General features: G+C 32.8%; 1 protein-coding gene across 1 annotated transcript in view; it reads right to left on the reverse strand.

The window, feature by feature from the left end:
• Nucleotides 1-6,377: 6,377 nt before the first annotated feature.
• The window catches only part of LOC149417299 (uncharacterized), a 95,398-nt gene continuing 74,689 nt past the window's right edge, over nucleotides 6,378-27,086 (reverse strand). The window contains exons 3-7 of the mRNA XM_089640573.1: nucleotides 17,432-17,615; nucleotides 9,011-9,211; nucleotides 8,267-8,478; nucleotides 7,753-7,834; nucleotides 6,378-6,603 (exon numbers count right to left, since the gene is read on the reverse strand). Of these exons, the coding sequence (XP_089496699.1) occupies nucleotides 6,378-6,603; nucleotides 7,753-7,834; nucleotides 8,267-8,478; nucleotides 9,011-9,211; nucleotides 17,432-17,615 (905 nt within the window). The remainder of the gene's footprint in view (nucleotides 6,604-7,752; nucleotides 7,835-8,266; nucleotides 8,479-9,010; nucleotides 9,212-17,431; nucleotides 17,616-27,086) is intronic.

Below are 27,086 nucleotides of genomic sequence, written 5' to 3' on the forward strand. Positions count from 1 at the left end.
CTACACGAACAAAATTTTGGTTTTAGAAGAAAAACTAAAAAAAATGGATAAGCTTGAAGCCGAAGTAATAGAATTTAAAAAATTCGTAACCTATCTGGACAAAACAAACAACGAAAGAGAACAGCAGCTGCTCCTCAATAATATTGAAATCTTTGGTCTCCCCGAAAATAAGGATGAAAACCTAGCAGACAGTCTAATAAAAATCGCATCTAACGTTGGACAAATCATTAAAGAAGAGGACATTGAATTCATTAGTCGAGCCAAACCTCGCCAACATTCTCAAGACGGAATAGCAGCAGCTCCCCGTGACGCCTGCCTTCGAAACGTGGTGGCTAAATTCATCTCCAAAAGGAAGAAGTACGAACTACTTGCGGCCATTAAAAAGAAGAAGGGGGTCGACTGCGAGAGCGTAGGTGTTGCAGGAGGTAAAATTTTTATAAATGATCACCTCACCAGAAAAAACCAATTGATACTAAGATCAGCTAAAGAATTTAAAAATATAAACAAATATGATTTTTTATGGGTACGAAACTCAAAAATGTATAAAAGAAAGAATGTTACCTCTCCTGCTATCCTCGTCTCTGGTCAAACCGTATTGAACAACTTAACTCAATGATTTCTTCTAAACTTAATTTTTATTTGATTTTATTTAATTTTTGCTTTCAACTTATACCACTTTTGTACTCAACTCTAATTATATATACACACTACTCAACTTACTCAAAACACTACAACATAATACACTCACATCTGCGCAAATCGAAAACCATGCTCACCCCAGTGGACTTTTGGCTGTTGAGTGAACATAATATGTTTTTTTTTTTTTTTTTACATATTATTCTATTTACTTCGAATCAAAATTGGATAGTAGTTCTTCTTTTACATGATGCATAGCAACATTATAATTTTTTATCAAAACGCACGTGGCCTCCGATCCAAGACGAAAGAATTCTATCAAAACGTCCTGATCAATGAATTCGACATAATATTAATTAGCGAGACGTGGTTAGTTGACAGCATATCCGATGATGAGCTGTTTGATTGCCGGTATAACGTATATAGAAATGACAGAGATACTAATCGAACGCGTAAAACTAAAGGGGGTGGCGTTGTTATAGGTATAAAAAAAGACTTTAAAGTTCGATCTCAAAAGTCATGGACATCAGAAGCCGAGTATATATGGATTTCACTATTACTACGACATTCAAAACATTGCATTTCAAATATTCATATTTGTTGCTCTTACTTACCAGGAGTTAGTTCTAAGTTGTCTAATGCACAGCGTTTCTCTATTATCAATAGTCATACAACTACCATATCTGACTTAACGACTGAATTTCCAAATGACATTTTTCTATTAATAGGCGATTATAATGTGCCAAATGTGAGCTGGAACTCTACGTATCAGCCACGTAGTATTGACCTCTGTACCTCTACCCTCCTTAGCTGCCTTTAGTTTTCCAATTTAACACAGTATAACGAAATTTATAATACTCACGGACGAATTTTAGATCTCGTGCTTTGTAACACTGCAGTCATTGTCTCCGCGGCTGACTCGCCACTAGTAATCGAAGATGCACATCATAAATCTATTATAGTTGAACTAAATATTCCTCTCCCTGCTACCACCCTAAAACCCCAGATAGTCAAAATGTTCAATAAAGTTAACTACGAAGTAGTTAATGATGCTCTCAGAAACAGTGATTGCTCCTCTGTCGTTAATGCACAGGACGTAGATGCTGCAGTACATTATTTTTATGGTATTATTGATGCCCTGATAGATGATCTGGTTCCAAATAAAGTAATCAAATCAACCAAATTCCCAACATGGTATTCGGCGGCCTTAATTAACATAACTAAAGAAAAATTAAAGTTTTTTCGTGCCTGGAAACGGTACAAGAATCCTCTAGATTACCTATCTTTCTCAATACTTCGCAAAAGACAAAAGAAAATTTCTAGTCATACTCATAACGCCTACATTGCTCTATTGGAATCAGATATACAAAATAATGTTAAAAAAATATGGAATTATGTTAAGACGCAAAGAAAATCTCCCACTATACCAGAACATATGACCTATCATTCGACAACGGCACACGAATGCAAAAAAGTTACAGACTTGTTCGCTGATTACTTCTCAACGGTCTTTAGAAATGAACTTCCAACACGCAATGTTAATAATAAGGAAGATCCTCTGAACAACACGTTAATATCCTCAATTAAAATAAATGAAGAAATCACCTTGAAATACCTTTCAAACATAGATATTAAAAAAGGACCAGGAATTGATAGGCTACCCGGAGTTTTTATACGCAACTGTAGTAAGTATATCTGTCTTCCGGTTTGCGCCATCTATAAAAAATCATTGACAGAAGGAACGTTTCCCCTCAAGTGGAAATCAGCTGTTATCACACCCATCTATAAAACCGGTGATAAGCATGACGTTAAAAACCACCGTCCAATTTCCCAACTTCCTATTTTAAGCAAAGTTCTAGAAAAAATTGTCTTTGATCAATTATACTCGGCTATTTCCACAATAATTACACCGAATCAGCACGAATTCATGAGAGGTCGGTCTACGACATCCAACCTGGCCCTTTTCATTAACTTCTTGCATAGCAAGATGGATGACAAATAGCAGGTTGATCTAAAACGGAATGTAAAGACCTCGGCGTTTACCTTGATAGCAAACTTATATTTAATCAGCACATTGACTCAATCGTCAATAGGACATATAAAATGCTTGGTTTCGTGCTACGTGTAAGTAAAATTTTCAGTAATCCGCGTACAATTGTAATGTTATATTTTGCATTAGTCAGAAGTACACTGGAATATGCATCGCCTATTTGGAATCCGCAATATAAACTTTACATAGATAGTATAGAACGAATCCAAAACAAATTTATAAAATATATTACCCACAGATTCAACAATAATTTTGAGTGTACATTTGAAACTTTGCAGCGAAGACGAGCTGACTCAATATTTATACACAGAATTTTAAACAATGTACTGAATTTGACTGTACTGAACTTTTGTCCCTTATTAACTTTAACATACCTTTGAGACGTACACGACATACAGTGCTATTCCACACGCTAAATTATAAAACAAATGCAGCATCTAATTCGACAATTAACCGAGCTCTTCATACTCTAAATAATATTGGTCTTAACTCTAACATTGACATTTTTTCGGATTCACTGCCCAAATTCAAACGTCGCATCATGTCAATAATTTAAAGAATTCAATGCGCATACATACAGACACACACACACACAAACACACATACATTACACACGTCACACACACACCTATAAACTATACAAGTCACCTGGTAATTAAGGAATAAACATACCACTTAGCAGACATTACAAGGAAACATATCATAGGTACACAACATGAAGTATCTTATTCCTGTATATTGTTTCATCTCTGTAAATCATGTACTGTTTGTTTCAATAATATAAAATAAAAAATAAAACATAAAAATAAAAAATTTCAACGGTCCATTTTGAGTTGGACACGAGCTTCGTCGCTCAAAAAAGTTAAAGAACGCTGAAATACGCAGCCCTGGTTCCACTGTGTTATCGAATTATTATCTTTATAAATTCATAAATAATAAATAAAGGATATACTTTCAATTATTTGTAAACTGCGCGTTCATAGTTGGCTTTAATTTAATTATTATACGACAGAATACGTTTTGCTCGTTATGTTTTTAGTTGGGAATGTCAGTCAGGGATAAAACAAAACGTACAAAATGTGTTTAAAAATTGAATATTTAGTCATTCCTACAGTGGGAGAAAATAACACATTGAACCCACTAACTGGCTAAAGATCCAGTTTGTATTATCGATTAGAAGTATACTTCACCATAAACAATAAAACATTAGGGTGGTTTTTGATTTGTACTTGTAATGTTGGTTGGTAGGGAGCTTTAATACTCGTATATATTTATTTAAGGGCATTAATAAAAGTGAAGACACTCACAAAGAACCCAAAATTACCTACATGTACAGTGTCCACTATCCATTAGAATTAAAAAAACCTACATGTACAGTGTACACTATCCATTAGAATTTAATTATTTACATGTACAGTGTAATCTATCCATTAGAATTAAACTCCCTACATGTACAGTGTACACTATCCATTAGAATTAAACTACCTAAATGCAAAGTGTACACTGTTCATTAAAATTAAATTACCTACATCCATTAGAATTAAATTACTTACATGTACAGTGAACATTATCCATTAGAATTAAATTAATTACATGTACAGTGAACACTATCCATTAGAATTAAAGTACCTACATGTACAGTGTACACTATCCATTAGAATATTTTGGTTTTTTATTCCCCAAATTTAGTATGAAAAGTCGCAGTACAAGGGTAGGTACCGGTGATTCAATCTAATATTGTATTTTCGTGCCTTTCTTGAAAGAATTGAGTTTTTATTCCTATAAAACTATTTATTCATGTGCATATTTCGTATGCACAGTCGCAAACAAACAATTCAATATTTTAATGCGTAACTTGCAAAAATTCTTTTTCCTTAAAAAATCAAATTAGCGCCATGTACGAACCAGCAGTTTATGGATAATTTTATGTGTACCTTAGATTTCTGACAACGAGCAATAAAATCGAATATTGTCGGTGTTTTTTTTTCTATAATTAAAGGCTAAGCTGTACAACATTATTACAAAAAATTACTATAAAACACCTTCAATATTGAATGCGTAATGCTTGTAACTATGTACATAAATATCTTCTTTTTACCACATATCTTCACTTTTTCCCCCACTTTTTCATAATTAATTATTAAGTCCTTCCTCATGTCCGTGTATGTTATTTACTGTCTTTGTGTTATGACTACTTAGTCCCCAGTCAGTCATTGATGAAAAAACATGGATTTCAAATAATTCTTGGCATGTTATCTAAACCACCATTCCATTTACCATTATGCTAATTGCTTGCTGTACTAAGTGCTGTGTTACTGAACGGTGGCCTTTGATTTATGTACGTTCCTGCATTCGACGAATATCTCTCTGGTGCGTTGATAAGTAATAAATGCTATTATCATCACGTCCAAATACCAACATGCCCATCTAAAAATAGATGGATTGTTTCAGATGCCGATCAATCATTTGCGTCAGCAAGTCGATACCTTTATAATAAAATGTTGTGTTCGTACAAACAGGTCTCCAACTCGTCTTGGAAGGAGTTTATAAATAAAAAGTTCTTTTAGATTAATCAGGGATTTATTAATACTCCACGTATTATAATGATGACTCGATAGTCGACCTAACTAGAAGCTTGCTAATTGGAATCTGAAACAGTAAGTTTCTCTGAGAGCCTTACCACTGGCCCTGGCGACTACTGGCCACTGGCTCCATCTTGCGGACTTCCACGCAAGCTCTATGCACTGCCATCTGTGCGTGCATCTATGAAGCTCTTACTTCCCAACATAAAACGATGTTTTAAAAATAACTTTGTAACCGCGGAATTTTATAAAAATTCATGTTTAGACCTATTATAATCGCAGATAGAAAAAAATGAAAATAATTCATGCTCGTTCACATATAACACTAATTTCATTGTTCTAGGTAAAAACACTAGACTGGTTTGTTTTCACCTGTACATTTTTTTAATGTTAATACCGCAAAGCAGTCTCAACTGCTCCTAACCGTTTGGAGCCAGTGAGACTATGGCCTATCCAATTGGGTGAAGGTAGTGGGGAGGAGAAGGAGATGGAAGGTGTAGAAATACATGGCTGTTCAGATCTGGTCACCAAACACGGTGACCAACGTTTCAATTCTGAATTGTGTTCATACACCAGAGCGATACTGATAGTATATTCCACTCTGGAACCTGATTCAATACATTCGCAAATTTCGAAATATACTTTGCAAAATGTGTTTTTTTATAAAATAATAAAATTAGTACTATCTATGAACGAGCAGTGCAAAAATACATGGGTTAAAATAATGGCGACTTTTACGCTGATTTACTATAATTAGAAAACTTTATTTAGCATTAGCACTATTTTTATTTTATTATATGCTGACGAATAAATTTGCTTTCTATTTATTAAGATACTGGAAGTAATATCATGTCCTAACACTTATTAATTTGTATGCACTTACCTTTATAAAAATAATTATTGCTATCATCCCACTTTGCGGCTGTCTTTCCAAGACGAAATTCACTGAAATTCTTCAAAAATCACAAATGTGTACCTAAACAATCTATTCACATATGTTGGTACTTATTATAATCAAATAAATTACGAGAGAAAACAACTGTTCAGAAAATTTAATGTTTGGTGATATTTACATTACCGCCATCTAGCGACAACGGTACGAGTGAGAATTAAATTGACTCACTTCCAAAATTATTGCCGATTTGCTGTTCGAGTTTGTCGCTTATACTGCGGCCGTCGTCGATAAACTCCCAGGCCCTATAGGAACTCTTCAGGATCGGGTCTTCTTTGAGCATCTGGGCAAGTGTGCTGGTCTGAAGGTAGCAAGTGTCCGGCCCGATAACCTCGTAGCGACCTTTCCTCTCGTACATGAGGAATACCTTTAGCCATTCATATCTGAAAATGTAAAAGTCGACCAGATTGTAACGAACCTGCACAAAATCTATCACGGGAACATAATTATACAACGTGATTTTTTACATAACTCTAAAACTGTGCGAAAAACTCCATTATTTACATACGAAAACCTCACCATTAAAAAAACCAAAATTCTTCTGTACATTTCATTCAAAAAAATAGAAGAAGAAAACACACAAACTGGAAAACCTGCAAAGAAAATATAAAGATTTTTCAGGTGTACTTACGTACGAACATAACCCATTGGGCATTTTAACAAAACAGTCATAGTCTTTTTGGGAGATATATCTCCTAGCCTGACACGGTCTCACAAAAAATATGCAAAATATCTCAGTTTGTATAACGTTGAGAAATGTGTTTTAAACAGTGTTAGAAAGAGAAATACCGTGCTTTTAGTTTGCACACATACACGCTCCCGAAAAAATAAAAATAAATCTTAGCAACAACATTTAGCATTTGAAAAATATTCGTCAAGGCTTGCAAATTAATTATTTTTATTTAAACCGAAAAAATTAAGTGAAAATGACTTTTATAATTATATATGTGTTTAGTTTTGTGCTAAGTAGGAATTACAGCTAACGTAATACAACCATGGTAAAAACTTTATCCATGTTTGCGGGAAAAAAACAGTATTTTTAATTGCATGTGTCCATGTGTTGTTTGTAAAATCAAAATCTGAAAGTCTCTCATCTGCTCTCACAAAGTATTTTATTTTTGAATAGTTTAATAACAGCGAATTCATCTGCATTCTGACAATTCACATATTATGAGAACATTGCAAAATATCAAAGTCTAAATTTCTAAAATATCAGATGTTTTATAAGGTTGAGATAATATTGATGATATTATGTCGAATATATCTCTCGCTTTCATTTTAGAATAAATGACTTGAACATGTAATGGCAAACTTTATAACTAAAAAAAATCTCGCACTTTAAAATGTTTAAAGGTATGTTGGATATTGTTTATTCTGTTCCTTGTATAAGAATAACACCACGTCGGTCTCCGAACGATTTATACAATGGCATATTGTGATTTTCCAGAAAAAAACGTATTTTTTCACGCGGAAAAATATGACAACCTTTAAAAATGTACCTGTTTTATAAAACTTCCCATGTAGGTACTTACGTTCTGAGTTGAACCATCCAGAAAAATGGTCGTTGCACTTCTTGGATTTGCTGCCACTCGGATGTTTCCAAAGACTGTGAAACTATACACAGAAGCAGGACACACATCGTCAAACATATATTTATAAACATATCCTCGGAAACGAGTGAGGACTTTGTATTGATTTGACTCATGTTCTATTATTAGTAAAATATGGGTACAAATTTTAAATTTTGTGTATCTGTATTTCTAATTCAAAAAATATTTTAATGTTTATACACTTACCTTTATTTTGCCAGTTGTATCCAAGATTCGAAACGATGTTCACTTAAAATCATTATAAATAAAAGTTTCACGCAACAACCTTTACACCCACGCGGTATTGCAATAACGAAAATTTAAATAATTATGAAAAAAGCCCAAATTAGTCTAAAAGTTTTAAGAAAACTTTATCGAATCAAACTCAACGTGTTATTTACATTACTGCCATCTAGCGACGGCGGTAAGAGTGAGTATTAATCTAGCAATGACTCACTGCCGAAGTCGTTTCCGATTTGCTCTACTAGTTTGTCGTTTATACTCCTTCCATCATTGACAAACTCCACTGATCTATAGGAACTCATTAGAAGCGGGTCTTCTTTGAGCATCTGAGCCAGTGTTTTGGTATTAAGGTAGCAGGTGTCCAAACCAATCACTTCGTAGTGACCCTGTGTCTCGTACATGAGGAAAACCTTTAGCCAATTGTATCTGAAATGGCAAAAGTCGTCCAGCCTGTAGCGATTTTTTACCACAAAGCGAAGGTGCAATAAATTCCAGTTTGTACATACGAATACCTCACCATTCAACGAAAACACTATTTTACATTTCAGTTAAATTCTTATGTAGGGAAAAAACGGACAAAATATTGATTATAAACTTTTTTTTGTATTTGTTGGACTAATGTGTATTATGTTAATTTATTTTGTTCCTATCATATTTGTTATAGTATTTTGTTGCTATACTTATTGCCATAACTGATTTGCAAATCCGATTCATGCAGCTGGGAATAAAAATAAAATCATTTCTTTTATTATTGATACGTAAATTTAAATGCACTTAAATGTAAGCCTGAAGGGTTTTAATTAAAAAATAAACGCATTCTGAAAATCGTGCAAAGGGAAAACCGTGTTGCTAATAAACAAAATATTATTGTCCGTAATTTCACATTTCCCGAGTTACTGCCATCTATGGGTGAATAGTCAAACCTTATGTACAAGTGAAAACTTACTTACTTGTATACGTCATGGCCATCTCGAGCCGCAGATTATCGCTGAAGTTTTGCATAATGTTCTGCGTGGTATCCCATGAGGAGTACATAAGGTCGGGGTCCTTCTTGATGTACTGTGCCATGGTCTTCATCATGAGGTGGCACGTGGTCTTTCCCGCCACATCGTACTGACCCTGCGGCTCGTTTACGATCAAGATCTTCCGCCACTTGTACCTAGATGGCGGTAATGTGCCGGTTAATCCCAGTGTTGTGCGAAAAGCGTGAAAATAAGCGTGAAATTATATGCTACACGGAAGATAACTGTGGTGACAAATACATAGTAAATATTCAGATGTACATAGTGTTAATATTAAGATGTATAATAATTTTATAGTGGAATAACTTATTGCGTAAAACCTCAAATTATTGAAGGAAATATAAACAACTCTTTAACGAAAAATGTGAAACAGAAAAATCATAAAAAGATTCGGTCGCTTGTATGATGTAGGAATGTTTTCAGGTAACGTTGGAGAGTTTTTTTTCAATGATTACATATATACTTATTTATATTAAGCTAGTTGTAATACAGGTGTCCGGGGGTAATGTGCGCTAACTTCGTGGGATGATTCACATGAAAATAATTACTTTCTAATGTATTAATGATGTTTTCAGGTTAAAAATATGAATTATTTGCATGGAAAAATATATATTCTCTATTGAATTTTTTTTTTTTGAGAAAATGAAAAATGGAATTTAAAAAAATCTTTTTTACTTCTACCATTGCAGACGGATAGATTTAATAATCGACGGAGAAAATTGAGTATGGCTAATTTATTAAGAATCTCTTCAAATTATTTGTAATCCGGCTGAAAAACGGGATTGCAGGCCGTTTCCTGATAAACTTTTAAAATTCCTAATAAATAACAACTAACTAATTAACTAACCATCACGCTGTTTCCCCGCAGGGGTAGGCAGAGAGGACGGACCGCCAAACAACTCGGTCTTGGCACACACTCCTTGCCTCATTCACATTCATACGTCTCATACATACTCTTCTATTGTTCTGACTCTTGACATGGCCCGACTCAAGTATCTGATTCACTTGGTCGTGCCATGTCTTCCTCGGGCGTCCCCGATTTCTGCTACCATTCACATTTGCATCGTATATTCTCCTTACACTCCTTTCTTCGCTCATTCGCTCTACATGCCCAAACCATCTAAGCGTCCCTTTCTTGATCTTACTCATTACGCTTGCACTCTTTGCGGATATCCACATTCCTCACACGATCATACATGGTTTTACCACACATACGCCTCAGGGATCTCATTTCAACAGCATTCAATCTACTTTCATCCTTTCTTTGCCAGTTCCATGCCTCACTTCCATACATCAGGGTAGTTACCAGCACTCCATTGTGCATAAATAACAATAATGACGAAATTCGAAAATGATAGGATTTTTATGAACACGTGTTACAACATCATTATAAATGATAATACATTCGTATTTTACTAAAAGTTTATCAGGAAACACATCAATTCATTCGTTAAGGGCCTACAATCCCGTTTGTTACCGGATTACCAATAATTTTAAGAGATTCTTAATAAATTAGCAATATTCATTTTTCTCCGTGTGCCAGAGGCCGTATTCGGGCGTATTTAATTAATTGTATTTCTATTTACACCAACGTGTATTTCTTTATATAGGTACATAACCGTATCCGGTTTTAGTACCTGGCTTCAGTGGATGTTTAAATTGAAAATAAGGAACAAACAATAACATTAAAAACTCTTTAACTCGCAATGAAAATCATTGCGATAAGAACACATTTGCGTTGACCTAGTGAATCCAGTTCAGAGTTCACCGTTTGCGGGTGTTTTAGTGAGACACGCAACTGCGCGAAGATTCATATTATACTACAGGGTTTTCCAATAAGAGGTGTTATTTTGAAAAGCCCGCTATTTCAGTAGATGTTACTTTTGAAGCTATCATTTTTTGACATTTGACAAGTAAAAACTACGCCATTGATAAAAATGGAACGACACACGCTTCAACAACGCATTGAAATTACTAAAATTCACTTGAGTGAATCAAATGCAAATCATCTTAAGGGATGAGGCCCATTTCCACCTCGGTGGCTTCGTCAACAAGCAAAATTGTCGCATCTGGGGCTCGGAAAACCCAAGAGTTATTGTTGAAAAGCCTCTCTATCCTCAACATGTGACTGTTTGGTGCGGTTTATGGTCCGGCGGAGTTATTGGACCTTACTTTTTCGAAAATGAGGCTGGAGCAACGGTTACGGAGAATGGATCGCTATCGAGATGTGATTAATGATTTTTTATGGCCGGAATTGGATAGTATTGATACGTTTAATTTCAACAAAACTGCGCTACGTGCCACACAAGCAACAAAACCATTGATCTTTTACGCTTGAATATCAAAACACCTCTTATTGGAAAATCCTGTATTATAATGAGTAGATGGTGCTTCCTTTACGATGATAATTTATGGTTGCAGAAAATTACAAATTCGTAATATTATTCCAAGTGCCTGTGTCATGTGTTTGCCATAGAATCAGCTGCAGAAGTTGGCGCACTTTACCCAGAGACACACTGTATATGAATAAGTTTAAGAGTATTTCAATACGTTTATGCTACTAGTTGCGAGGTCGAACCGAATTATTACTACCTATTTCTATTTCTAAGAATTTCACTCCACTAGATTTTGGGGGTTGGAAAAAAAGCGCGGGTACTTTTTCGCACAGTGGGAAAGGTATACTACTTGAAAAAATACTAATGTCACAGTAATGAGATTTTTTTTTACTTCTGAGGCCTCAGCCATATTTTGTGAAAAGGTCTGAATTTTTTCGCTTTGCAATAAAATCCAAATTAATTAATTTTTTCTGAACGTATCCGATAACTAAAAACTATTTTTAAACTTAATGGAATAAGCTTTAATATTTTATCATTATAAGTTGAAAGATATTTTTAGAAATATTAAAAATTTTATGAATATAATATTACCATAATTGTAATCAGAGTCGGACTGGCCAGTGTGGCTCCCCCTAGCGGATTCTGTTTCAGCAGGATTAAGAGGATGGATTGGATAATTAATTAATATATATTTTTAATGAAACATGTTTAGTGTTTTTACATGAGCGTAAGTTTTATGATGTTCGCGAGCGCGCGATTCGATACGGAATGACTCACATCAATGCATTGCCGAGGATTGCCGAATCGAGCTCGACCCCAACACCTGCACAGTTTCCTACCGAACCGTGCATCCACACATTCGCCTATAGAAATATGCTGAACTCAGTTGAGGAAGCTACAAGCCAAAAATGTGTATATTCTTGGTATACCTTATATTGTAGGTAATAGTCATTAAAATCGCTTGACAAATGGAGTCTAGAAACATTCGATTTCAAGCGCAAAACTGGTTTATATTTATTTTGTAAATAATTTTATAAGAAAGCAAAAAAGTTAATCAAGTTAAACTGTCACAAATAATTTAAGCTATAATACTGTATTTTTAAAAAGTTGTTTCATTTATGCGTTTATACATTTCTATTATCTATATTTTATTGAGTAATTAATTTTTTATTTCTATTCTACTCAAGCGAAACAATTAATAGTAAAACCTTCAATATATCTAAAGCATATTTTTTTGTATTCATAATGTACACCAATTCGTTATAAAGATTAATCAAAATAGTGATTTAGCATTAAGCTTCACATTAATAGATTCAACTCGCGACGCCTTGATGGGAATTCGATACATTTGTATTGTACATAGACCGGTCGGTGGCTGAGTTGACATTGCGTTTGGGTCCCACCCAGCAAGATTTTCAGCTTACTATGGTGGTAGTCGGAGATATTCAAATATTTTCAGGTTATTCGTAACCCGGGAATGTTTGTCTTTCTTTTATAAAAAAATAAATAATTTTCCACTCGGTTACTAGCCGGTTAAGCTGGTATGTTTTAAAGGTTTCCATTTTCCCTTCACCATATGAGTATGGAAATGATATCATAAAAAGAATTATAATCCCCTTAAGTCATAATGCCACTAAGCCCAGTCCGGCCCTGATGGAGTAATATTTTGTAATAAACCTAATGAGACACAGTTTGAAAAGTTTACTACGATAATTCGAGTAGGAGATTGTCAATGCTAATTAGTAAGTTATGCTTTAATGGGTGTTAAAGACACTCGCAAGTTCACGTAACTTAATCCTTAAGGTTAAACGCAACGCTCGTTGTATTCTACGTGTTCACAGATGGCGTTAATTAATTAATTTTGTTTAAATACGCTTTTGCAAGGTATTGCTTTAAAGTATTCAGACAAATTATTTGTTTGCGCCCTCATATGCGCAATATGAATATGAATAAATAGTTTTGTCCATATAAAAACTCAATTCTATTGAGAAAGGCATACAAATACAATATTGGATTGAATCATCGGTAAAATATTGTATTTGTGTGCCTTTCTCGAAAGAATTAAGTCTTTAAACGAAGAAAACTATTGATTCATATTCATATTGCGTATATACGGGCGCAAACAAATAATTTGTCTTAATACTGTAAAGCAATACCTTGCAAAAGCGTATTTAAACAAAATTAATTAATTAACGCCATCTGTGAACACGTAGAATACAACGAGCGTTGCGTTTAACCTTAATGTAAAGAGTATAATTATTGTTTCCTTCAAAATTACACGAACACGAAAGATATTATCACTAACTAGCAGAAATATTCACGTAAAGGTAATATTATCACGCGCTATAATTTAATAAATGTTTACAGTATAATCACATGGAACATTGTAAAATATCGTTTGACAAAAATGAAAACTGAAAGAAGCTATTAATTCAATTTAAAAGCTCTTCTTCAAATTAATGTTGTCACAAAAAGAGCGAGGAGTATTTAAAAAAAAAGTTTTCTTTTCTTTCAAAACTTTTTCCTGAATTTAATGAATCGGAGAACTTTTAAAATCGCGACAACATTTTTTTTAACAAACGATACTTTAAAAGCTTAGAGTTTTAATTTTTGTTTAATCCATAAACTGCTTATACTTATGAAAAATGTTAAATTTATATTTATTTTTATCAAGTTTAATTTGTAGAACTCCATTTCAATTTTTTTCATATTAATATTATTATTATTTATTTATTTTCAGAATAACTTAATTAGTAAAACCCCAAATTGTAATACTTAACTTTTGAAAACAGTGTTTTGCGATTTTTTGACAAAGAACTAAATGCAATCTAGATAGTGTCTTTGATAAATATATCCTACTTTAATTTTAATGTGCTACATCTATTGACTTTTCTGCACGTCTGTGAATATTTACATGCGAGGATCATGGGTTCATACTAAATTCATTCACCTCCAAAAATAAATATTCACCCTAGACTTGCAGAAAAGTCAATAGATGTCGCACATTAAAATGAAAATGGGATATATTTATCCAAGACACTAACTAGATTGCAATTAGTTTGAGTTGAATATTGCTATCATACGTAAAAATAGCAGCAAATAAAAATCTACCGTGAGAAAAATGAAAATACTACCGGTAGTTCTTATTCGAAGAATGATGCAGTTAAAATATGACCCGAAGGAAATAGGGTCCCATTAGCTCAGTTGGTAGAGCAGCGCCCCGTAAGGCGAAGGTTCTAGGTTCAAGTTCTAGATGCGACCGTATCTTTTTCTGATTTTTTAAAGTAAATCATTTTCTGATTTACTTTTAAAAATCGCTAATATAGTGTTCAATAATTAAATATTATTATTTAATTTACATTTTGTTTAAAACGAATTATCGAAAAACCCAATGCCATTCAAATTATTAATTCGGAAATACATAACTTTAATGACCTTTAATCAAACTTAAACAATACAATAAGCGGGGAAACTTTACAGGAACCATTGATAATTTCTGACAATTTACTCGGAAATCGTTAAGGGGGCGATAATTAAAATAAAAGCAATATTAATTGTTAATTTGTCAAGTAATATAAATGGATCGTGTGGAAGTGATATGGCGAACCACAGTTTGATAATGCCTCCGGAAGGCGAAACAGCTATTTCGCGAAATAATAATTACACATCAGAGCGTGTTTATTAACAACTTTTTTATGATTTAAATAATGTTAATATTAAATATGAAAAAACTTAAAATTAAAAAAAATAGTCTGGGAATAAACCTGTTGATTTACATAGGGTCATTGATCTAATTCAGATAAACAGCCCTCGAAAAGGTCAAATCTTCTTAAGTTCCATGGATGTATCTAATTATTGTAATGTATTATTTTAGTTCACTCTAATTTTATTTATTTTATTTTATTTTTGTTTATTGCAGAAACAAACAGTACATAATTACATAGATGACAATAGTTACAAAATTATAAAAGTTAGTAAAATAATTGGTACCAATGACATGTCGCTGACATATATGCATATGAGGTATATTATACATTTTACGGTTAAGTTACATTTTTAAGTTAAGTTAAATTAGTGTGCTGGGGAAGGAGAGAGGTGTGTGTGAGTGTTTGTGTGTGTGTGTGTACGTGTGCATGTGTGTCTGTGTGTGGTTGTATGTGTTATGTGGGCGAATTCAGTGTGCTAAAAAAGTTTTTCTTAAATAGAGGGAGAGAATCAAAAAATATATCGGTATTTGTGCTTGTTTGAATTGAGTTGAATGTTTGAAGGATGCGAGAAATAGGATAAAATGCGATAAATAACAAAATATTTTATTTTTTTTGATTCTATCATATTTTTAATGTGAAAAGCATAGATGTTATTTATTTATTTTTCCATGGTATAATTTTCTACAAATTTACCTTCCCTGTAGATTATTATTAAAATTATATTACTATAGAACTCGTAATAATATCCACTTGCAAAGTAAATAAGCCACGGAAATCTTTTATAACTATAAAACGAGGGTAAATAATGAATAAATATTATAATATATCATAATACGTAATGAAAGATATTATAATTTATCATAATACATATTGAGAAATATTATAATATATCATAATACATATTGAGAAATATTATTGAAAAAGTTTTTTAATAATACCAAAATTTTTACAAAAATTTTAAGTTTTGAATAATTTGTTTCTAATCTAATGTTAACAGACAATTGGTTAAACCATTTAACTCCAATATACTAGTATTTATAAAATTTTGGCTTTGTAGTGTTACAGAATGCGATAGTTATTGAGTCAATAATATTTGGTCTATTGCTGTTTGTATATTTTATCGTTTTTTTCATTATTGAAACAAACGTTGTGAACATTTAAAAGATTTATTTTTTGTTAATAATTTGCACTAAACAGACTTTAAATTTTTGCAATTGTCTGATAGTGGTGTAATTTATTAAAAATTATTTTTAATATTTTTTTGTATGTTTCATAATGACAGGAGAGAATTTTGAATTCATCACCTCGGTCAAAAATACCATATTGCAATACAGATTGAATAACGGGAAATAAATAGTTCTTAATAGTCTGAAACTAAGAACGTTTTGATCAATGTTAAAAAAGTTTTAAAAAGTTCAATCACCGAAGATAATGTTAATGCCTTTCAAATGAAAAATGTGAATAAGAAAATGGAAAAGGTTCCTAGTAATTGAACCAAAAACCTCTTCCTTGCCAGGGAAGTTCTCTGACCACAGAATTAATTTGACCATATCAACTTAATCCTAGGTGCGTCTGAATCTTTTCTGTATTTTCTTCTTTACATACGTTGTTTGAGCGTCTTTAATATTGTCTTTAATGATCAAATATTACAATTTGAGGTTTTACTCATTAAGTTATTCCAAAAATAAATGAATTTTAGTTTACTAACACCAATTTAAACATCTTCTTTTCAAAATCAGTTTGAGAAAATGGGGACGGTTTTTAATTCTCCTCTTAAAACTCGGAATATTTTAATTCCCTCCGTTGAAATGGACTCAAATATTTTATTAATAATGGCATTATAAATGATTACTTTGAGTTTAAAAATTTTGTCAAACAGATACAATTCAAAATATTTATGAAAAATGAAACCAGCAAATAAGCATAATGTTATATAAAACCCACAAAAAAATATAAATTATATGAAAACAGTGCATTGACGATACACAGGCAGTTTTACAAGCATTTTTACATAAGTAATATTTTTAAAAACACTATTTGTACATATTTTTAAGAATAAGTTTTAAACATGTATCATGTTTCAAATATTTTAAACAAATTAGAATTTTTCAGATGTAACAGAATGTGTGTACCGTTTAATTAGTCATTGTTGTTTCATCATTATTAATTAGGTACGTATTTTTAAATCTTCATTAAACTAGGAATTTGATATAAATCTTTTTACATTTCAGACTTATTCAGTTAAATTTAATTTACCAACATTTTTTTTATTAAAAATTAAGTGATTGTATAATTTTACTGATTAAATACTTACTTGTGCATAAGATCGATGATGAAGTAGGCGATGTCTCGAAAACCCACACTGCCAGTTCTAGTCAGCATGTGATATTCGTGAGAGCAATCTGTCTTTGGACCGACAAAGTCGAACGAGAGCCCCCCAACGGTCAAGAGAGGGGTGCCCGACTGTCCCAGGAACTTTACTATCCGCGCTATTGAGGCTGCAAAAGGAAAGTGGTTGAAATTATTTAAAGAAACTTTATGTGAATATTAACACGTAGTAATAGGTGGAGGTGGTTCAAAGATATTATTCAGAAACGCATTCAAATTCGTAGTCATTAAATAATAGCATAGAAAACAGGCATGTCAATAGATTGGGACATAGCGTTATAATGATATAATGTTGCTTTATACTAGTAAACAATGAACATGTTATGACAGTCACCAACCTGCAAGAAAAAATTGCTTTTGACCATTTTTCGAAAAATTCGCAACTACGAGTACCTACCCAAATGTTGCCATACCAAAGTACCATATTTTGCATTTTTGTAATTCAGTTACGAGAGGCTTACAGTACCATCCCACTTTATCAACTTCATAAAATAGAAAATTTTGATTGATTTCAAAAATAGACTACTTCAAAAATATTGTCTATATATTTCATACAGATCAAAATGTGTTAAGTTGAATTTTTTTTAGTTTATTATATACACCAACAGTAGGAACGAGCCCAAACGAATCCAGACTTTAAGAAAATTAAGTGTTATATTAGTAATCTTATATCTTTTATAATAAATTAATAAGTAACGCTTCGTCTCGGTCAGGGCTTCCGCCTAGGCCCTAGGGCTACAATCTAAGGCCCCAGCCAGGGACAATTTTTTTGTAAGGGTATATCAAATAATCGAAATAACTCCAATCAAATCATTTTTTGACTAGAGTTATTTAATATTTATAAATTAATTATTATTAAATACTTATTAAATACTTATTTAATACTTATCAAATAACTCTGGTCTGAAGGAGTGTATTAAGTGTAAGTTCATCTCAAGCAATCGCACAATAGTTTGTCTGTTTACGTCTCTCAAGTTCCGTATGAACTTTACTTTCGCAGAAGTACTGTTTAGCTCTCCCTAAACATTGTATAGTTCATAAATATCTGTGTGTTTGTTCACAAACATACACAGCCTGCAGAAGAAAGGTAATGCGCTTTGTAGCGTAGCTACCGCGCAAGCAACTTTAAAGTGTTTTCTTACCTGCATAGGAAGTGCAAAAAGTTAGTTGGCAACCTTCTGAGATTCTATTATAGTCGACTGGCTTCTTACTTTAGTTTGTATTTTCATATTATTGTCACCGTACAGAAAGATGGGAAAAACGTTTATTTTGAAAATATTCATCATCTTATTATATAAGCAGTGGCATTACCCTACTTGTAAGGCACAGAAAAAAATCTGTCAATTTATTTCGTAGTTAAAACTTTTTCTTTTTTTAATATTTTCGATATGAGGCAAAACCATTGCAAAAATAATAATATTTCATGTTTTTTAACTAACTAACTAACCAACCGTCGCGCCGTTTCCCGTAGGTGTAGGCATAGAAAACGGACTGCCAAAAAACTCGGTCTTGGCACACACTCCTTGCCTCATTCACGTTCATACGTCTTCTCACACATACTCTACTATCATTCTGACTCGTGACATGCCCCAACTAGAGTATTTGATTCACTTGATTGTGCCATATCTTCCTCGGGCGTCCACAACTTCTTCTAACATTTACATTTACGTCAAATATTCTCCTTACACTCGTTTCCTCGTTTATTCGCTCTACATGCCCCAACCATCTACGCATCATTTTTACTTATTACGCTAACATCAGCATTGCATTCTTTGCGAATCTCCACATTTTTCATACGATGACATGTTTTATGCAATAAATATTTCTCATTTCTACAGCAGGTACAAATATGTAACATCGGGTTTTCGGACAACTCAACACAATGACAATTCAACACACCAAAGTGATAAACAGTCATGAAAAGCAATAAAAGAAAAAACTAGGTTAAATAGGTTACGTAGTTTTTTAACTTTTTTTCATTGCTTTAATGAATTTATTTATCACTTTTTAAAGGTATGTTGAATTGTCATTGTGTTGAGTTATCATGCAAACTTAATTTCGTTATTCATTGTGATACGATTTTAGCAGATTTATTTAATACCAAAGATCGAGAAATATCGCAGTTGTGACAAGACAAAAATCATAGATTTCAGTTTCTAAGTATATTGAACGACCTGATACCCAATATTCATACTGTGCTTTCTAAATCAGCAACAGTGACCTTTGCCCTATGCTTTGCCCTATGCTAGTTAGGTAATATAATGAAGGTTCGTATGACGAATATATACTATTACACACTTAGAAGCGTATAGTTTAATAGCGTGTCACTTTACACCCTCGGCGACCTTAACTAAAATGACGCAATTGTCCCATTACCTTATCCTCAAAACCTTTGTCTAAATTACTCTAGGTTCTATATTACCACGACGCAATTTAATTTGCAAAGTGGGCCAAATAGTCTGCTAAAATAATTAAAAATACTATTTTATTGTAAAGAGTTTAGATTAACAACCAATTTAAGGTCCGGTAACAAAATAACTGCTTTTCTCTTATGGTAATGTCTTGCTAACATGTTATTTAAATTGAAAAGCACATTATTTTTGTTTTAGCGGAAAACAGCCCGCCATAACCTCTGGAGGAACTTCGTTTTTTGTTATGTTGTTTTCATTTTAAATTTCATAGCAGGTAATCTCTTCTCATATACAAAATAGTTTTTTAATATTCAGGTAGTGCCCAAGGATTCCATATTAGCCCTCTTATGAAAAAAAATTGTCAAATTTTAACACGTCACAGATTTATTTACGGAACGTATTAATTTCAATACAAGAACATAAATTTAAAAGTTGTCGCTATATTTTATAAATTTGTGCGCATGTGGGTATCAAGTCATACCCCAAGGATTCCATGTTGGCCCTCTTATAAAAAAGATTTTTTTAAATGTTAACACGCTACGAATTTTTTTCTGGAACTTGACCATTTTAATAATTACAATACGAAATCAACTTAAGACCCGTATTTTAAGGACTGTTTCACCTCATTATTAAATAAGCCTTTTGAAAAGATTAATAATTGAATGGTTTCGAAGTGTAAATCCGCGCTGTTTATACGGGTTCCCCACGGAACTTCGCATCATCCCTTCGGTATTCCAGCTACTTTACGCACAAATCCAATTTTAAATGTGAATAATACAAATTTAGAAAATAAACCACTTCACTTATTTCAACAGCGAGCTTCCAAGTTTCTTAAAACAGCGGCGCTTTTAAGCTCGATGAAGATATTATTAATTACCTATTTTTAGTATAAAATGCTACCGTCTAAAGATGCTAGTACTAGTATGAAACCTGTCAGGTTAAAATTTTAAAGGTAAAGAAGAAGAGCGAAAGTTTTCAAATATAATATCATACTTAAGACGAAATAAATATAATAAACAAAATAGTTCACTATAGTTATCTCAATGTATCTCACAATATATCAAATACTTTGAGAAATGAAACAGATTAGAAGCGGGAGAAAGACTTTTTTTAACGATTTATGTTTTCATAAAACTTCTATTTTAAATGCTAAACATCTTTAATACAAAACGTATTTTGAATCATGAAATAAACTTATTATAGATTGATGAAAACATTTTTTATCCGACGTATTTTGTAAATGGATTTGTATATTTATGAGTTAATTTGAAAATGTAAACTGACATATCACATTGTCGAATACAAATCAACGGGAAAAAATATTAAAATTTTAATCAAATACTGATTCTGGGTTAATCCTTTTATAATTTTTGAGAGCATTTCGGTGTTTACCCTATGTCAAATTATATCAACTACACAATCGTTTTGGTGCAAAATATTTGCTTACACTAAATAAAGGTTCACAAACAAAACAAATGCAAAGCAATTAATTTCTTGCAAAGACTAACTGTTAACGTGCAAATTATTTTCGATACATAAAATTAAGCGACACATTTTCACTCTATGGTGGAATTGTGTTAGAAGCGTAGCACGAATAATGCGTGAAATGGAATTCCGATATCATTGATTGGAGTGTAGAGAAGCAGAAGACAACCACTAATAGAAAACCTAACGAGATATGTGAAGCTTACGAAGAATATTAAGAAGACTTTTACATAAGCCATCAATTCATTATTTTCACTTTTATTAAGTGCTGAAAACGTGATTGTAATAAATTTTTGGGATTAGTTTAAATTTTTCAACCCGTGAAAACTAAGTTTTTTTATTATAATACATCTATTTGTATTAATAGATGTATTTTTTAAATTTTTTTGTCTCGGAGTTAAACCACCCTCCCCAGGGACTGCCTCTTAACTGCTGTGAGCTTTAAAAATGTCTTTAAACCGAAAAAAAATGGTTTAGCTGAGGATTGAAGCTTCCTTCCCAGGGGTATTGAACCTCTTTGGCTCTAACCTGCCATGAACTTTTAGAGTGTATTTTAAAAATTTTAAAAATATAAAAAATTGGTTTTACTGTTTTATTGAACCTTCCTCTACAGCATGGCTGGCCAACCTTTTCAGCAGCCGAGCCAGATTTTAAAAATGAGATTTCCTACCGGGCCGTACAAAACATTTCTTTTATTATTCAAATCAAATAAAAAATATATTGTTATTTCTAGAAGACATAACAAAAATGAGAATCAAACATATTTATTAAATAAGAGACAATACAAAACATAATAATTGAAAATAAACAAAATACAATAAATTTTAGTGAGACGTCTGTTTTTGTTTTGTCAGAACTAATTGCATTAATGTTGATAATGATTAATGTTTTTGCTACACGAAATTACTTTTCCAAATGCTCGTCAGTGATTCGTGTTCTCATTTGGGTTTTAATATGCTTCATAAGTATTTCCAAATATGATATGAGCATGTTTGTAAAATTAAAGATATTTCTATTGAAGACAATATTAGTGATTCTTAAACGCAAATCTGAAACAGAAAAATCAGAAAAGGAAACGGTCACATCTGGGACTCGAACCCAGGACCCTTGTCTTTCCGGGACAATGCTCTACCAACTGCGCTAATGGGACCCTATCCTATTCGGTCACTTTTAACTGTATCATACTTCGAATAAGAACTACCAACGTTGTCTTCATTTTTTTCACCGCACATTTTTATTGGCAACTATCTTTATGTGTTATCGCAAGATTCAACCCGAACTAAATGCAATCCTAGACAGCGTCTTATAGATAAACCTATCTTATTGTTTTTATTTTTAATGTGCGACATCTATTGACTTTTTCTGCAAGTCTAGAAATGAATTATTATTTTTCGGAATAACTTATTGAGTAAAACCTCAAATTATAATATTTAAATATTGAAGACAATATTAGTGATTCTTAAACGCAAATCTGAAACAGAAAAATCAGAAAAGGAAACGGTCACATCTGGGACTCGAACCCAGGAAGACAAACGAAGACAACGACAAAAATGAAGACAACGTTGGTAGTTCTTATTCGAAGTATGATACAGTTAAAAGTGACCGAATAGGATAGGGTCCCATTAGCGCAGTTGGTAGAGCATTGTCCCGGAAAGACAAGGGTCCTGGGTTCGAGTCCCAGATGTGACCGTTTCCTTTTCTGATTTTTCTGTTTCAGATTTGCGTTTAAGAATCACTAATATTGTCTTCAATATTTAAATATTATAATTTGAGGTTTTACTCAATAAGTTATTCCGAAAAATAATAAAGATATTTCTCCTTGTCAAAATATGTTTTGTAAAACTCTTCCAAACCAACCTGATTGAATTTCTCCTTTAACTGCGTATCACAACACATTTCACAATGTTCCATTTGTAAAATTCCTGGCAGTAAATACACGTCTACCGAGAATGGCGTTGCAAATACATCAAAAAGCACGCAATGCTTTTTAAAATCTTGAAATCGGTTTTACAATTCTAGGTTTAAGTCGGATATCAAAGAAGCGTATTTATCCGCCGCCATTTGTGTGACGTCTGGCTGCAATAACAATGTAGGAAAGTAACTAAAGATTTTTGTCCTTAACTGTTGTTCCCAAAGCCCAAGTTTCATTTAGAATGCGGAAATAATATCATACATGTTATTAATTTGTTGATATTTCTCTCTAGACGAGTATTAACAACATTTAGATGGCTAACTATATCTATCAGAAATGCAAAGTCGCTAACCCACTCCTTGTCTTGCGAAGAATGATTGTATTTCTTGCTTCAAATCAAACACTCTTTTCAACATTTTGACCTGGGTCAGCCATATTACTTTTGCATAAAATGTAATATGTCATTATACTATGAATCCAAAGACGTCAGAAACTCTTGAAACTGATGGCGAAGTGGTTGACCCTTCGACTTTATAAAGTTCACTGTTTTGATGACCACCTTCATGAAATGATCCATTTTAAGGGACATGGAACATAAACTCCCCTGATGAATAATGCAATGAAAATTTAACATCGAATTATCATCAACTTTGCAGGCCTCATTTTCAATCAATTTTACTAAACCTTTGTGTTTTCCAACCATTCCTAGAGCACCATCTGTTGTTAAACCCGATAGGTTGTTTTGTAACAAAAAGCGATTCAATGCCGATGTAACAGCTCTTAACAAATTCTTCAACTCTCGTGAGCAAGTAGTATCCATAAGTGGAAACAGTCCCGCTAATTACCCCTGATAAAAATCTGTTAGGTATGTGCTTTCATTCAATGCTAGGGCATAAAATATGAACTTGGATACACGATTTTTCAGATTATCTTCAATATGTTTTCCAATGTCGTTGACACACCTAGTAATAGTTTTTAACACGAATATACCATAGATGAAATTGTCACGATAGTTGAATCAATGTACTCTGAGATATTTCCGTATATGAGATTTGATACGAACTACGCACGTTGGAATGTTCTTTTGGTACTTTTATGAACACTAAAAAAAAATGTGTGCATATGTTCCGCGGGCCACAAGTATACACCCAGCGGGCCGCGGGTTGGGCACGGGTGTGCTCTACAGGGACTGGAGTCAACCGCTCTAACAACTGAGCCAAATCCCGACAGGGTAGTACTGCTAACGTCATCCAAAAGTTGATAGACTGCAATGTTATTGAGAACAAGTCTATCTGACGAGTTTCAGCTCAATCGGATGTCAAAAAAAGTGAAAAGAAAATATATGTATATTTTTTAAATTATCGAAAAAAAAATTGATATTGATATTATTTTAATCAGATTACATCTAACTTATGGTAATTCGATGTGGTTATTTTCAAAAAAGATTATTTACTAAAAAAGTTTTGACAAAACTGAATCGAATATTGGGTTGTCGTGTCATGTTTATTTACAAATTCAAGACCAAAAAACGACATAAATCTTATTATTTTAGAGCTCACGGTTTAAGAGTTTTTCTTAGATAAAAAAACTGTTATAAAAAAAATTTATCTTCGATTCAAACAGAATTCCGAAAATCATGATGCTTGATTTTTATCATAAAGGCTTAAAAAATAAAGTGACCTACGATTTCACCAAATTTCAGACATTTCTCCAAACGTGAATAGAATTCATGATACCTTCAAATTTATTACACGTTCAAATTTTTCACATGGGTAAAAAAGGTATGACGTTTGACTCGTGTTTTTTAACATTGTTTATTAGAAAATACCCCTAGTTTCTGTGTGACTGGATCACCTAAACAATACACGTTTCGTTTCATTTTAAAAGAAGGGAAAAATTTTCAAACGACTGTTAACGGCTATTTAAAGACTCGACATTTTAAAACTTCGATGCTTTTTATGATGCTTGGAAATGTTACGAAATCTGGTAAAAAAAACATATTTTTTAACATTTTTCGAAAATTATCCTAGAAAATATCCGTGGAAGACATTCGATAAAAAAATTGGTACACTAATTTGCGTAGTCATTTTGGAGGACGAGATGAAGTAAAAAGGTCATTCTATTCTTGGCATCATCACCTCAATGACACCGGGTCAGTTCACTCTATTCTTGGCATCATCAATTCAATGACACCGGGTCAGTTCACTCTATTCTTGGCATCATCAACTCAATGACACCGGGTCAGTTCACTCTATTCTTGGCATCATCGCCTCAATGACACCGGGTCAGTTCACTCTATTCTTGGCATCATCGCCTCAATGACACCGGGTCAGTTCACTCTATTCTTGGCATCATCAATTCAATGACACCGGGTCAGTTCACTCTATTCTTGGCATCATCGCCTCAATGACACCGGGTCAGTTCACTCTATTCTTGGCATCATCGCCTCAATGACACCGGGTCAGTTCACTCTATTCTTGGCATCATCGCCTCAATGACACCGGGTCAGTTCACTCTATTCTTGGCATCATCAATTCAATGACACCGGGTCAGTTCACTCTATTCTTGGCATCATCAATTCAATGACACCGGGTCAGTTCACTCTATTCTTGGCATCATCAACTCAATGACTCCGGGTCAGTTCACTCATTTCTTCCCATCATCTATCCTTTATTTTTCCACCAACCCTCAACATTTTACACATTGTGATGCCACAGTTATTTTGGCTTCGGGTAGGTGGAACAAGCGTGGGATATTACAATACAAAATATATTGAATTTTGAATGATGGTGTCGCACTGAGTTTCGTTGCGACATCTGTTTTTATTTCAAGCGTCGTTTATTAAAAAAATAGCGTGAAATTACGACGGATTTTCAATGAAAGGCGTCAACATATTTTTTTAAATAACCAGATATTCTTTGTCTATCTATCCAATATCAATAGGTCGTTTGAAAAATTGATTTACTTAGTACCTGCTTAAAGAAGTTAGTAAATAAATACGATTATAACATTGATGAAGAAGGTAATACTAACAAATCTAAATGAAACATGAAATAAAACAAGACACGGAAAAGGTAACGGTCTCAAGTGGGAATCTAACCGGGACAACGCCTTTATGTGGCACAAATTGCTTTCGAAATAAATTTTTTTATTTTTCATTAAAACTGTGAGATCGACAAATATCTAGTTTAATAATTAGGTCTTTTTTATGTATTACATTAATGGGTATAACTTTCAAAAGACGAATTCTTAAAAAGTTGTTCCATTAAAAATTAAATAATAATATACTTAACTTATTTAAAAATAAAAATTAAATAAGAATTTACTTAACGTATTTCTGTGAACAGTAGACCTCGCGTTCAAAAATAGGATTTTTATAATTTTCTCTCGTTTTAATTTTCTTCTGAAATTATAAGAATTGTAAGTAGGTACTTAATTACCTACCTACTTAATTAATGAATACGACAATTTCACTCACTAAAAATAATATTTACCGAACCATTAACTCGTGGGTGGTAACAAAAAAAAAATTTCATGCGTCAATTTTCGTACTTATAATTTTTATGTAAATCTGTCATTTCAGGTATTTTCTCAGAATAGCTACTTATATGCAGAAAAATTAACACGTTGACCTCATCGGCTAGGCATCGAGAGGTTAAAACGGCCGCCATATTTAACCGGAACCGGAACGAATAACGAAATCTACAGAAGAACGAAATGTCAAATAGTTGAGCTTTCCGACTTAAAACAGGACTTCGTTACGCTTAGGTAAG

Source organism: Hesperophylax consimilis, chromosome 15 (assembly GCF_061612785.1).
Source record: "Hesperophylax consimilis isolate HC1 chromosome 15, BYU_Hcon_1.0, whole genome shotgun sequence".
NCBI classification, from domain to species: Eukaryota; Metazoa; Arthropoda; class Insecta; order Trichoptera; family Limnephilidae; genus Hesperophylax; species Hesperophylax consimilis.